We start from the raw sequence: 12,430 nt of genomic DNA, 5'->3' as shown, positions 1-12,430 counted from the left end.
ATCCCTTCCACCATGCTGGTGCAGGGGTAACCCTTCCACCATACTGGTGCAGCAGGTAACCCTTCCACCATGCTGGTGCAGCAGGTAACCCTTCCACCATGCTGGTGCAGGGGTATCCCTTCCACCATGCTGGTGCAGGGGTAACCCTTCCACCATACTGGTGCAGCAGGTAACCCTTCCACCATGCTGGTGCAGGGGTAACCCTTCCACCATGCTGGTGCGTCAGGTAACCCTTCCACCATGCTGGTGCGTCAGGTAACCCTTCCACCATGCTGGTGCAGCAGGTAACCCTTTCAGCATGCTGGTGCAGGGGTAACCCTTCCACCATGCTGGTGCAGCAGGTAACCCTTTCAGCATGCTGGTGCAGGGGTAACCCTTCCACCATGCTGGTGCAGGGGTAATCCTTCCACCATGCTGGTGCAGCAGGTAACCCTTCCAGACCCCCCAGGCCCCCTAGGCCCTCAGCAGCCCTGCTGTGTTCTCTCTTATAATCTTCCCTTTCTTCTCTCACAGAAAATGCTGGACTACCTGAAGGAAAAGCGAGATGCTGGGTTTTTTAAGAGTTTATCAGGACTGATGCAGTCTTGCAGGTGAAGCGCAGAACACATTGCTTGTCTAGTTCAACTGCAGAGTTAGTTTTACTGTACCTGAAATCGAAACATTTCCTGTACCTGAGAGTATGAGAGAAATCCCCACCTGCTGTGTTTCTGTTCAAACTCCCAGTGTCCTGGACCTGAACGCCTTTGAGCGTCAGAACAAGGCAGAGGGTCTGGGAATGGTGACGGAGGAGGGATCAGGTAAGTGAGAGGGGAGGGCGTAGTCCCAGCGTTGACCCACACACCTCCTCACACAGAAGGACTGTTATCTGTTATCAAGGTGCTGCCTAGACCTGGATGAAAGCAGAGGAAGACCTGATGAAAGCAGAGGTAGACCTGATGAAAGCAGAGGTAGACCTGATGAAAGCAGAGGTAGACCTGATGAAAGCAGAGGTAGACCTGATGAACGCAGAGGTAGACCTGGTGAAAGCAGAGGTAGACCTGGTGAAAGCAGAGGTAGACCTGATGGAAGCAGAGGTAGACCTGATGGAAGCAGAGGTAGACCTGATGAAAGCAGAGGTAGACCTGATGAAAGCAGAGGTAGACCTGGTGAAAGCAGAAGGTAGACCTGATGAAAGCAGAGGTAGACCTGATGAAGCAGAGGTAGACCTGATGAACGCAGAGGTAGACCTGGTGAAAGCAGAGGTAGACCTGGTGAAAGCAGAGGTAGACCTGATGAACGCAGAGGTAGACCTGATGAACGCAGAGGTAGACCTGATGAACGCAGAGGTAGACCTGGTGAAAGCAGAGGTAGACCTGGTGAAAGCAGAAGGTAGACCTGATGAAAGCAGAGGTAGACCTGGTGAAAGCAGAAGGTAGAATGTGGGCCTTGAGGAAACGTTTTCCCAACACACTTCAATGAAACAGAAACGTGTTTAGTATTAACTCATTAAACACTGTAATCTCTTCCAACCATTGAAATATGAGCTCACTCGGTGATGTTGTCCAATGCTGAACCATGTTGCATCACCACAGTTAGACACAACTTCCTGGTTCTCAGCTTCTGAGCTTGATCTCTAACAGCCGTCAGATATAACGAGCACATGTGAAGGACTGGTGATTGCATCCTGATCCCTTCCCCAACCCCGACCCCCTCGATCTATGTTTCTGGTAGAAGCTCTATTTCTATTTTACATCAGAAGAACCGGACCTGCCTAGCAATAACAGAAGCCTATAGGAAAACAGTTGATGGTCATCTATTCCTCCCATCAGCTAATGATTGGCCCATGCCTCTGTCTTGTTAGAAAATAAGGCCTGTGATTGGCTCCCAAGACACATGGTGCAGCATTAGCATGGCGATGCACGCTCTTTTGTTTGTGCTGGAACATCTCCATGTCACGTGTCACGCGTGTCCTTGTCATCCGTGTGTTCATCCCAGAGGGGGTCCTGTGCTACTGTATGTTGCTGTCTGAGTGCTGACGCTTACATCCCACCAAACCTGAACTGTTTATACCCGAAGCTCCCAGCCCACCGGGGGGGCCTCTCCATGGACCACTGGACCTCATAGAGGGCATACAGTAGATATGGATATGTTCTCATGCATACTCCACCTCATTCTCACCCCATGCAATCAGGCATAAGTGATGGTGACTGTTAATCCCGTACTGTTTCACCTCCCAGTCCAACACAGACTGCCAAACTGCAGAACCCTTCCTGGATAGACTCTGTAACATAGCATGTTGATGCCCCTAGAGCCTAGCGGAGTCATGTCCGTATAACTACAGTATCTGTCTCTCTCTCTCTTGTTCCTACTTCTTACTGAATCTCAGTGTCTTCTCCTTTGCTTATGTCTGCTTTTTTTGTTTGTTTGTTTTCCTCTTATCATTTTTATAACTCATCGGTCGCAGTCAACGTGAGTGAGCGGGGTAAATACACGGTTTAGATTCTACTCATTTCGCAATGCTGCCACCCTGATTGCTCCTCTCAGCCCAGACCCTCCCTCCTTCCCTCCCTCCCTCCCTCCTTCCCTCCTCTACCCCCACACTCTCATCCTCCTCCCCCCATTCACCTTCCTGTCTTCCTCTACCCCCCATCCCTCTCCCTACTCCCTAACCCTGTCCTTGTCTTCTTGTTCTGGTCTGGAAGGAACACCTGCATGCTCTTTAATGACATCTGGACTGAACCCATCAAGTCAACAACCCCCAAACTCACTCTCTCTCTGTTTCTCTCTCTATCTCTCTTTCTGTGTCTCTCTCTCTCTCTTTGTGTCTCTCTCTCGCTGTGTCTCTCTCTGTCTCTTTCTTTTTGTGTCTCTCTGTCTCTCTCTGTCTTTCTCTCTATACTTCTTAAGTAAGTTAGTGCCTGTTGTCTATGTGTGATATTGTATGTGTCTTTATGTTGATTATACTAACCAGTACCAGTTTTGTAGAAACTTAATACGAATACAATTCTCAAAGCTTTGTTTGTGTTCTAAGTACAAGACAACAAAGCTGGCCCCAATTGTTTTATTCCTGTAGTCATTGCTTGTATGGAGCCTGTATCCAGTCACAGTGGTATTGTGCTGATGGTGTGTTTCTACAGCACTCTCCATGCAAGGCCTGCAGCTGGAGTAATAGACAGTAGTGCTGGTCAGGTGATGTGGTGGCTTAGAGGAGGTGTGAGATGGGGAAGGGTGGGTAGAGGCTAAGGTGCCTGGGTAGGAGGGCTGGGATGGGGTTGGTCAGAGGCTAAGGTGCCTGGGTAGGAGGGCTGGGACGGGGTGGGTAGAGGCTAGGGTGCCTGGGTAGGAGGGCTGGGATGGGGTTGGTCAGAGGCTAAGGTGCCTGGGTAGGAGGGCTGGGATGGGTCGGGTAGAGGATAGGGTGCCTGGGTAGGAGGGCTGGGATGGGGTTGGTCAGAGGCTAGGGTGCCTGGGTAGGAGGGCCGGGATGGGGTTGGTCAGGGGCTAGGGTGCCTGGGTAGGAGAGCGGTGGGATGGGGTGGGTTAGGGGCTAGGGTGCCTAGGTAGGAGGGGTGAGGGTTGGAGACCTTCTCACCATTGAGGGGCCAGGCGTCAACCTCATCTCCTGTCCGCAGGTTCCAAGGTCCTGCAGAACGATGAGTTCACTAAGGACCTCTTCAGGTTCCTGCAGCTGCTCTGTGAGGGCCACAATAACGGTAGGACACAAAGATCCTATTTACCGTACTGTATGTACAGTACAAGATAGCAGGATAACCTCACATGCAACAGTTCCTGGATATGTTTACCCCTTTATTTGTTCTATCTGATATTATGCTGTTCTTCTGCAGACTTTCAAAACTTCCTGAGGACTCAGACAGGGAACACCACCACTGTCAATATTATCATCAGCACAGTGGACTACCTTCTCAGACTGCAGGTACAACACACACACACTTAAACAGCAACAGTTGCACATACACACACACACTGATGAACAATAATTCACACTCTGAGGAACATGGGTGATATGTGTGACTAAGTTGTTTACATGCTTGTTTACCCATCGTCCTGTCAGGAGTCCATCAGTGACTTCTACTGGTACTACTCTGGGAAGGATGTGATGGATGAAGCTGGTCAGAGGAACCTCTCCAGAGCCTTGGCTGTAGCCAAGCAGATCTTCAACTCCCTCACCGAGTACATCCAGGTACCCTGCCTGTCAACATCTCTATGACCCCACATACACGGAACAGTGTGCAAGAATGTTTTTGTTTTGAGGAAATGTGTGTATGATGCTGTGTGTCCTCAGGGTCCGTGCATAGGGAACCAGCAGAGCCTGGCTCACAGCAGGCTGTGGGATGCAGTGGTGGGTTTCCTGCACGTGTTTGCCAACATGCAGATGAAGCTGTCACAGGTAACACCACCATCACAGTACCTCTACTGCTTCTACGGCATCTACTGCCTCTATGGCCTCTACTGTCTTTAATGCCTCTACTGTCTCTACTGTCTCTACTGTCCATGTCTTCCCCACCTCTACTAACCCAGCTCTCCAACTGAGTGTAATGGAACCAAAGGTCATTAAGTATTTGGTAAATGCTGTCTCACAAACCACATGCGTGCAGCCACTAGAGGTCTCTCTTTGCTCATACATGTTCACCCTCCTGAAGGGCGTGTGACACACCGCTCCTGCAGTTCATCTGCTCTGTTCTGCCAGTAAAGGTGCTGGTGTGTCTCTGTCCCCACAGGACTCCAGCCAGATCGAGTTACTGAAGGAGCTGCTGGACCTGCAGAAGGACATGATTGTGATGATGCTGTCGCTGCTGGAAGGTCAGCTGCTGCCTCCTCATGATTGGTTTAGACCACGTTAGCGAGCCAAGAGCATAAGCTCCCAACATATTGCTGTTTTGACTAATCAAATCTCTCTCTGCATAGTTTCCATTATAGAGAAATTCAATTCAATCAAAAAGGTTTTCGTTAGCAAATATGAGGAGAGAAGGTTCAGCTGTTGTGTGTTCTGTTTACACCTTGTGTCCTTGCATAGGAAACGTTGTCAACGGAACAATCGGCAAGCAGATGGTAGACACGCTGGTGGAATCTTCTAACAACGTGGAGATGATCCTCAAGTTCTTCGACATGTTCCTGAAGCTGAAGGACCTGACCACCTCCGACAGCTTCAAGGAGTACGACCCAGACAGCAAGGGGGTCATCTCCAAGAAGGAGTTCCAGAAGTCCATGGAGAACCAGAAGCAGTACTCCCAGTCAGAGATCGAGTTCCTCCTCTCCTGCACTGAGGCGGACGAGAATGACATGTTTAACTACCCGGAGTTTGTGGAGCGTTTCCACGAGCCGGCCAAGGACATCGGCTTTAACGTGGCCGTCCTGCTGACCAACCTGTCGGAGCACATGCCCCACGACCCCCGCCTGGCCACCTTCTTGGACCTGGCGGAGAGCGTCCTCAGCTACTTTGAGCCCTACCTGGGCCGCATCGAGATCATGGGTGGGGCCAAGCGCATCGAGAGGGTCTACTTTGAGATCAGCGAGTCCAGCCGGACCCAGTGGGAGAAGCCCCAGGTGAAGGAGTCCAAGAGGCAGTTCATCTTCGACGTGGTGAACGAGGGCGGGGAGAGCGAGAAGATGGAGCTATTCGTCAACTTCTGCGAGGACACCATCTTCGAGATGCAGCTGGCCTCTCAGATCTCGGAGCCGGACGCAGCGGAGCGCCCTGAGGAGGAGGAGGAGGACAGGCAGAGTGTGGGGGAGGAGGGCGAGGAAGAAGAGGAGAGCGCCCTGCTGGAGTCTTCCTCGGCCTTCACCGTGGCCTGCGCCTCGCTGAGGAAGAGTGTGTCCAGCCTGCGCCAGCTGCTCACCCTGAGGAGCATGCGGCGGCAGTACCGTCGCTTCAGGAAGATGAGCTTGAGGGAGATGGTGCGAGGATTCTTCTCCTTCTTCTGGGTGATTCTCACGGGTCTCCTCCACCTCCTCCACAGCCTGGTCTGGGGGTTCTTCCACATCCTGTGGACCACCATGTTCGGGGGCGGGCTGGTGGAGGGCGCCAGGAACATGAAGGTGACCGACATCCTCGGAAACATGCCCGACCCCACCCAGTTTGGTATCCACGGCGACGTGCTGGAGGCGGAGAAGCTGGAGGCGAGTGAGCTGGCGGTGCTGGAGCAGAGGGGCCTGGCGCAGGGGGAGTGTGCGGAGGCGGAGCTGATGGCGGAGCTGCTGGCCGTGCAGGGCCGGAGGGAGGGGGGCAAGCAGGGGGCGGAGCCAGGCCTGGGGGACGTGGCCGAGGTGGTGGGGGTCGACGCCCCCTCCATAGCTAGCGCCGTCAGGCAGAAGAAGGCTCAGGTCTGTGTGGGTCCTTGTCGCACACACACACACACACATACATGCACTAACACACATATACATACAGGAACCCACACAGAAACAGGACACACACATACACTTGTATTATTCCATATCAACGGTTTAACAGTATACCTCCCTTGTGGATGGGCTTTGCTTGACATGATGAAGTGAACATGAACTGCTCGTGAACCTGTCTGTCTGTAGGAGGCTGCGAGGAGTGGGAGTCCAGAGGGAGAGCCCAGAGCAGAGCCCGAGAAGGCAGAGTGAGTTACTGCTCTGTCCCCGACAGTCTCATCTGTTCTGATTCCACTGGTACAGTCTGTTCTGGACCGCACACACTTCCTACTGTTTAAGACTGTGTGTGTGTGTGTGTGTGTGTGTGTGTGTGTGTGTGTGTGTGTGTGTGTGTGTGTGTGTGTGTGTGTGTGTGTGTGTGTGTGTGTGTGTGTGTGTGTGTGTGTGTGTGTGTGTGTGTGTGTGTGTGTGTGTGTGTGTGTGTGTGTGTGTGTGTGTGTGTGTGTGTGCTCCAGCTCAGAGGACGGAGAGAAGAGGGACTCGGACAAGGCCAGGGAGGACGTCCAGGCGGAGCCCCCGGTGGAGGAGGAGAGGAAGCCTCCTAAGAAGAGGCCCAGCCACAAGAAGGGGAGCCCAGAGGCCTTCATGACCAGCTTCTTCGCTGGGATGGAGATCTACCAGACCAAGATGCTGGTGAGGCCAGATACTGAACCTGTCTGTGGATGAATCTGTGTGATTTGACTTTAGTGTGAAGAGACGGGTTCCTGAGTGATACGTTGTCTCTCCAGAACTACCTAGCCCGCAACTTCTACAATCTTCGCTTCCTGGCGCTGTTTGTTGCTTTCGCCATCAACTTCATTCTGCTGTTCTACAAAGTAAGTGACTTTTCCTCCAAGGATCAGGTGATTCTTTCTTGTTTCTAATCTGATTGGCTGGTGTTGTTTCCTGTGGTGGTCAGGTGACAGGGGATGAATCTGAGGAGGACGACCCCTGGAGAGGAGATGGGGGGCCGGAGGAAGGCTCATCTGAGTACTTCGTCCTCCAGGAGAGTACTGGCTACATGGCCCCCACCCTCTGCTTCCTGGCCATTCTGCACACCATCATCTCCTTCCTGTGTGTGGTGGGATACTATTACCTGAAGGTACACACACACACACACAGTACATACAGCTCTGGAAAAAATTTTGAGCAACTTTTTCTTTCAATTATAAAAAAAGTTGAAAAAGAACAATTTTGAGTGAAGAACGATGAAACCCTTCTGTTCCTCACTCCAAGTTGTCCTTATGAACTTTTTTTTTAATGAAAGAAAAAATGTATGGTCTCTCAAATTTTTCCAGAGCTGTATTGTACCTGTGCGCGCACACACACACATACAAACACACATGCATGTAGGTGCCCACGTACACACGTAGACAGTGAGTGTGTGTTGTCTGGTAGGTGCCCCTGGTGGTGTTTAAGCGGGAGAAGGAGATCGCCAGGAAACTGGAGTTTGACGGTCTCTACATCACTGAGCAACCATCAGATGACGACATCAAGGGCCAGTGGGACCGACTGGTCATCAACACCCCGTAAGTATTTACACCAAACTGACCCTAACTAACACTAATCCTGACTAACTCTAACCCTAATCCTGACTAACCCTAACCCTAATCCTGACTAACCCTAACCCTGCTGGTCATCAACAGCCCGTAAGGACTGGGGGAGGGGAAGAGCAGGGTAGGAGGGGAAGAGCAGGGTAGGAGGGGAAGAGCAGGGTAGGAGGGGAAGAGCAGGGTAGGAGGGGAAGAGGAGGGGAAGAGCAGGGTAGGAGGGGAAGAGCAGGGTAGGAGGGGAAGAGCAGGGTAGGAGGGGAAGAGGAGGGTAGGAGGGGAAGAGGAGGGGAAGAGCAGGGTAGGAGGGGAAGAGCAGGGTAGGAGGGGAAGAGGAGGGGAAGAGCAGGGTAGGAGGGGAAGAGCAGGGTAGGAGGGGAAGAGCAGGGTAGGAGGGGAAGAGCAGGGTAGGAGGGGAAGAGGAGGGTAGGAGGGGGGTCTCTAACTGTGCAGCCTGTGAATCACAGTGGTGTGTTGGTTTCCTCAATTCATTTTCAATCCTCCTCTTCGCAGTTCCTTCCCCAACAATTACTGGGACAAGTTTGTGAAACGCAAAGTAAGTAGCCTTCACCCATCCCTGTGATCCGTGTACCTTGGCCAGACAGTTAGGCCTGGGCTCACGGCTGCCTGCTGTGAATGTGTAGGTGATCAACAAGTACGGAGATCTGTACGGAGCCGAGAGGATCGCAGAGCTGCTGGGATTGGACAAGAGTGCCCTGGACTTCAACCCCACCGAGGAGACGGTGCTGAAGGAGGCTTCACTGCTGTCCTGGTGAGATGCCCTGAGAAGCAGGCCACAACCACACACAACCACACAACTACCAGCAGACGTGGTGATAAAACTATACATTTTTTCCCTGCTACAACCACTACCTACAGGCTCAGCTCTATCGACACAAAGTACCATATCTGGAAGCTGGGCGTGGTGTTCACAGATAATGTGAGTGCAATAAAATAATGTGATTGGTCGACGTACAATTGTGTGTGTTATTGGCGTGCTCTGATTGGTTGTTTTGGTGCAGTCTTTCCTGTACCTGGTGTGGTATACGACCATGTCCATTCTGGGACACTACAACAACTTCTTCTTTGCTGCTCACCTGCTGGACATCGCCATGGGCTTCAAGACCTTGCGCACCATCCTGTCCTCTGTGACGCACAACGGCAAACAGGTATGGATCACACCCTGCCCTGCCCCCTTCAGCCACTAGGGGGCACTTTTAACCTGTAACTCTGTTGCTGAGGGGAGAGGTGTTACCTGTGTGTGTGTGTGTGTGTCCTACAGCTGGTCTTGACGGTGGGCCTGCTGGCGGTGGTGGTGTACCTCTACACTGTGGTCGCGTTCAATTTCTTCCGCAAGTTCTATAACAAGAGTGAAGACGAGGCTGAGCCAGATATGAAGTGTGACGACATGATGACAGTGAGTTGGACATGAGGACATGGTGACAGTGAGGTGGACATGAGGACATGGTGACAGTGAGGAGGACATGAGGACATGATGACAGTGAGGTGGACATGAGGACATTGTGACAGTGAGGAGGACATGATGACAGTGATGTGGACATGAGGACATGGTGACAGTGAGGTGGACATGGTGACAGTGAGGTGGACATGGTGACAGTGATGTGGACATGGTGACAGTGAGGTGGACATGAGGACATGAGGACAGTGAGGTGGACATGAGGACAGTGAGGTGGACATGAGGACATGGTGACAGTGAGGTGGACATGGTGACAGTGAGGTGGACATGATGACAGTGATGTGGACATGAGGACATGGTGACAGTGAGGTGGACATGGTGACAGTGATGTGGACATGGTGACAGTGAGGTTGACATGAGGACATGATGACAGTGAGGTGGACATGGTGACAGTGATGTGGACATGAGGACAGTGAGGTGGACATGAGGACATGGTGACAGTGAGGTGGACATGGTGACAGTGAGGTGGACATGAGGACAGTGAGGTGGACATGAGGACATGGTGACAGTGATGGCTGTATGTATATGTAGGGTTCTGTTGAAACAGGAGTGTGTTGTCATTTATGAGAAGTTATTGCAGCAACAAAATAATGGAGTTGAATCTAGTCTGCCTATATACAACCTACATCATCTGATTCAACACATATTTGTGGGAATGTTACATATTTCCCTCTGACCTAGTTCAGATGACATTTCTCTCTCTCTCTCTCTCTCTCTCTCTCTCTCTCTCTCTCTCTCTCTCTCTCTCTCTCTCTCTGTCTCTCTCTCTCTCTCTCCCCATCCCCCCCCCCCCTCTCAGTGCTACCTTTTCCACATGTACGTGGGCGTGCGTGCCGGGGGGGGCATCGGGGACGAGATCGAGGACCCGGCGGGCGACCCGTACGAGCTGTACCGCATCCTCTTCGACATCACCTTCTTCTTCTTTGTCATCGTCATCCTGCTGGCCATCATCCAGGGTAAGGCCGGAGTGTGTGTGTGTCTGTGCGGGCGTGTGTGTTTGTTTGTATGTGTGTGTCAGGTTGATACCAGCCGTGTCAAAGTCACATTGGCTTCTCTGGAGTCAAAGTCTCCCATCTCCAATGGCTGGACGTCCCTGTGGAGAGATCAGTCAGGAGGACGAGGGTGTGCGTTAAGGTCAGCTTCACACAGCAAGCCTGGCTCTCCTCAGATCCACAGTCACCCCCAGCCTGGTTGAACCTTCCAGTCCTTCCCAGAGCAGGAGAATCTTCACAGCTTAGAGAGACAGTGTGTGACGTGAGGGAGCGTGTGTGACGAGGACTCTGCTCTGTGTCCTCAGGTCTGATCATTGACGCGTTCGGAGAGCTGAGAGACCAACAGGAGCAAGTGAAGGAGGACATGGAGGTCAGGGGAAACTTTGTGAAAGGGGAAACTTTGTGAAAGGGGAAAGATGATTTGGGTTTGTGTCAGACTAAAAACAGGATGTTTGTCATGTTCGATCCTCAGACCAAATGTTTCATCTGTGGCATTGGCAACGACTACTTTGACACGACGCCTCACGGCTTTGAGACACATACCTTACAAGAGCACAACTTAGCCAACTACCTGTGAGTACCACCTGGACACTCCTCTCACTCTGACCATCCCAGCACCTCGTCTCATGGATCCTCTACTGATGTTTCTACTTGGTTTCCATGTAGCCTGATTGATCGTACCTCTACCCTCAATGATCTATACTACCAGTTCCCCTCCCCTCTCTCCTCCCTTCAGTGTGTGTATGAGTACAGTGCTTCTACTCTGCTAGAGTTATTCAGGCTTGAAATAACCACAGTTCCAGCAGTCAAGTGTGAAGTCAAGTAAAGCTATAAAACATGAATTTAATGACATTTCCAATTTAAAGGTAGAATGGTGAATTCTTAGAAGGTCAGCTTCTTTCAGACACCCCCCAGTTAGAGAGACATTCTCTCTCCTCCTCATGACCCTGTCTGTCTTCTCTCTCCTTCTCATGACCCTGTCTGTCTTCTCTCCTCCTCATGACCCTGTCTGTCTTCTCTCTCCTCCTCATGACCCTGTCTGTCTTCTCTTTCCTCATGACCCTGTCTGTCTTCTCTCCTCCTCATGACCCTGTCTGTCTTCTCTCTCTGAACTGACTCTAGGTTTTTCCTGATGTATCTCATCAACAAAGATGAAACTGAGCACACTGGTCAGGTAAATAATACATGTATGGAGATACACCTGTATTTCTTCGAATAAACGCTGCACCAAAAAAATCTGAAAACGGTTATTTAGTTGGTTAAATTCAACCCCAGTATTTATTACACATGTACATAACTTTCTGCACAGCTAATTGATTGCCAATGAGAAAGGGAGTTGCCGCACTCATAGACAAACAAAGAATAGACAAGGAGATCAGCGGTAGTAGCCTAAATGAAACCTGTGTTTTTAGCTGCATGATTCATTTGTCACAATGCCAGCAACAAAGTTGTCTATGGCTGCACTGCAGCTACAATTCACGAAATCTCTCTTACTAATTAAACGCCGCCCTAGAATAAACGCTGCACCAAAAATTAACGTTATTTAATAAACGCAGCAGCGTTTATTCAAAGAAATACAGTACACACCTTATCTCTGACAGCAGCAGTGTCTCTCAGCACATCTGTTCAGTTCCCAGCTGATCCTGAAGGATGGCCTGGCTGTAACCCTTCTGTCTGCATCCTGCAGGAATCATACGTGTGGAAGATGTACCAGGAGAGGTGCTGGGACTTCTTCCCCGCTGGAGACTGCTTCCGCAAGCAGTACGAAGACCAGCTGAACTAGAGGCCCGTCTGCCAGAGCTGCTTCACCTGGAGGATCTCTCCTGGAGGAACAGCAGATCTCAGACCTGCTGGATCTTTTCATGAGCAGCTGACAAGCATCTCCCATCGCCTGCCCGACATCCTGAAAAGGTTGGAGAGGGCAAAGGCTCTCATCTTCTCTGAGAAAGAGAGAACCGTTTCACATCAACGTCCCTGCAGACTGTACCAACGTCCCTGCGGACTGTACCAACGTCCCTGCAGACTGTACC

At 51.3% G+C, this 12,430-nt stretch overlaps 1 protein-coding gene across 1 annotated transcript in view; it reads left to right on the top strand.

Annotated features, from left to right (window-relative positions):
* The window catches only part of LOC136949008 (ryanodine receptor 3), an 88,831-nt gene extending 76,641 nt beyond the window's left edge, over positions 1-12,190 (top strand). Inside the window, exons 84-107 of the mRNA XM_067243199.1 lie at positions 514-590; positions 724-797; positions 2,444-2,461; positions 3,612-3,692; positions 3,825-3,913; positions 4,052-4,180; positions 4,283-4,387; positions 4,719-4,800; positions 5,015-6,324; positions 6,535-6,590; positions 6,858-7,035; positions 7,131-7,217; positions 7,301-7,483; positions 7,780-7,910; positions 8,445-8,487; positions 8,576-8,703; positions 8,811-8,871; positions 8,954-9,100; positions 9,214-9,348; positions 10,208-10,364; positions 10,706-10,770; positions 10,873-10,973; positions 11,523-11,574; positions 12,088-12,190. Of these exons, the coding sequence (XP_067099300.1) occupies positions 514-590; positions 724-797; positions 2,444-2,461; positions 3,612-3,692; positions 3,825-3,913; positions 4,052-4,180; positions 4,283-4,387; positions 4,719-4,800; positions 5,015-6,324; positions 6,535-6,590; positions 6,858-7,035; positions 7,131-7,217; positions 7,301-7,483; positions 7,780-7,910; positions 8,445-8,487; positions 8,576-8,703; positions 8,811-8,871; positions 8,954-9,100; positions 9,214-9,348; positions 10,208-10,364; positions 10,706-10,770; positions 10,873-10,973; positions 11,523-11,574; positions 12,088-12,183 (3,585 nt within the window). The 3' untranslated portion in view covers positions 12,184-12,190. The remainder of the gene's footprint in view (positions 1-513; positions 591-723; positions 798-2,443; positions 2,462-3,611; positions 3,693-3,824; positions 3,914-4,051; positions 4,181-4,282; positions 4,388-4,718; positions 4,801-5,014; positions 6,325-6,534; positions 6,591-6,857; positions 7,036-7,130; positions 7,218-7,300; positions 7,484-7,779; positions 7,911-8,444; positions 8,488-8,575; positions 8,704-8,810; positions 8,872-8,953; positions 9,101-9,213; positions 9,349-10,207; positions 10,365-10,705; positions 10,771-10,872; positions 10,974-11,522; positions 11,575-12,087) is intronic.
* Positions 12,191-12,430: the final 240 nt, after the last annotated feature.

This window comes from Osmerus mordax, chromosome 9 (assembly GCF_038355195.1).
Source record: "Osmerus mordax isolate fOsmMor3 chromosome 9, fOsmMor3.pri, whole genome shotgun sequence".
NCBI classification, from domain to species: Eukaryota; Metazoa; Chordata; class Actinopteri; order Osmeriformes; family Osmeridae; genus Osmerus; species Osmerus mordax.
The sequence above is the reverse complement of the archived record's forward strand: the minus strand, read 5'-3'. Positions and strand labels throughout refer to the sequence as shown.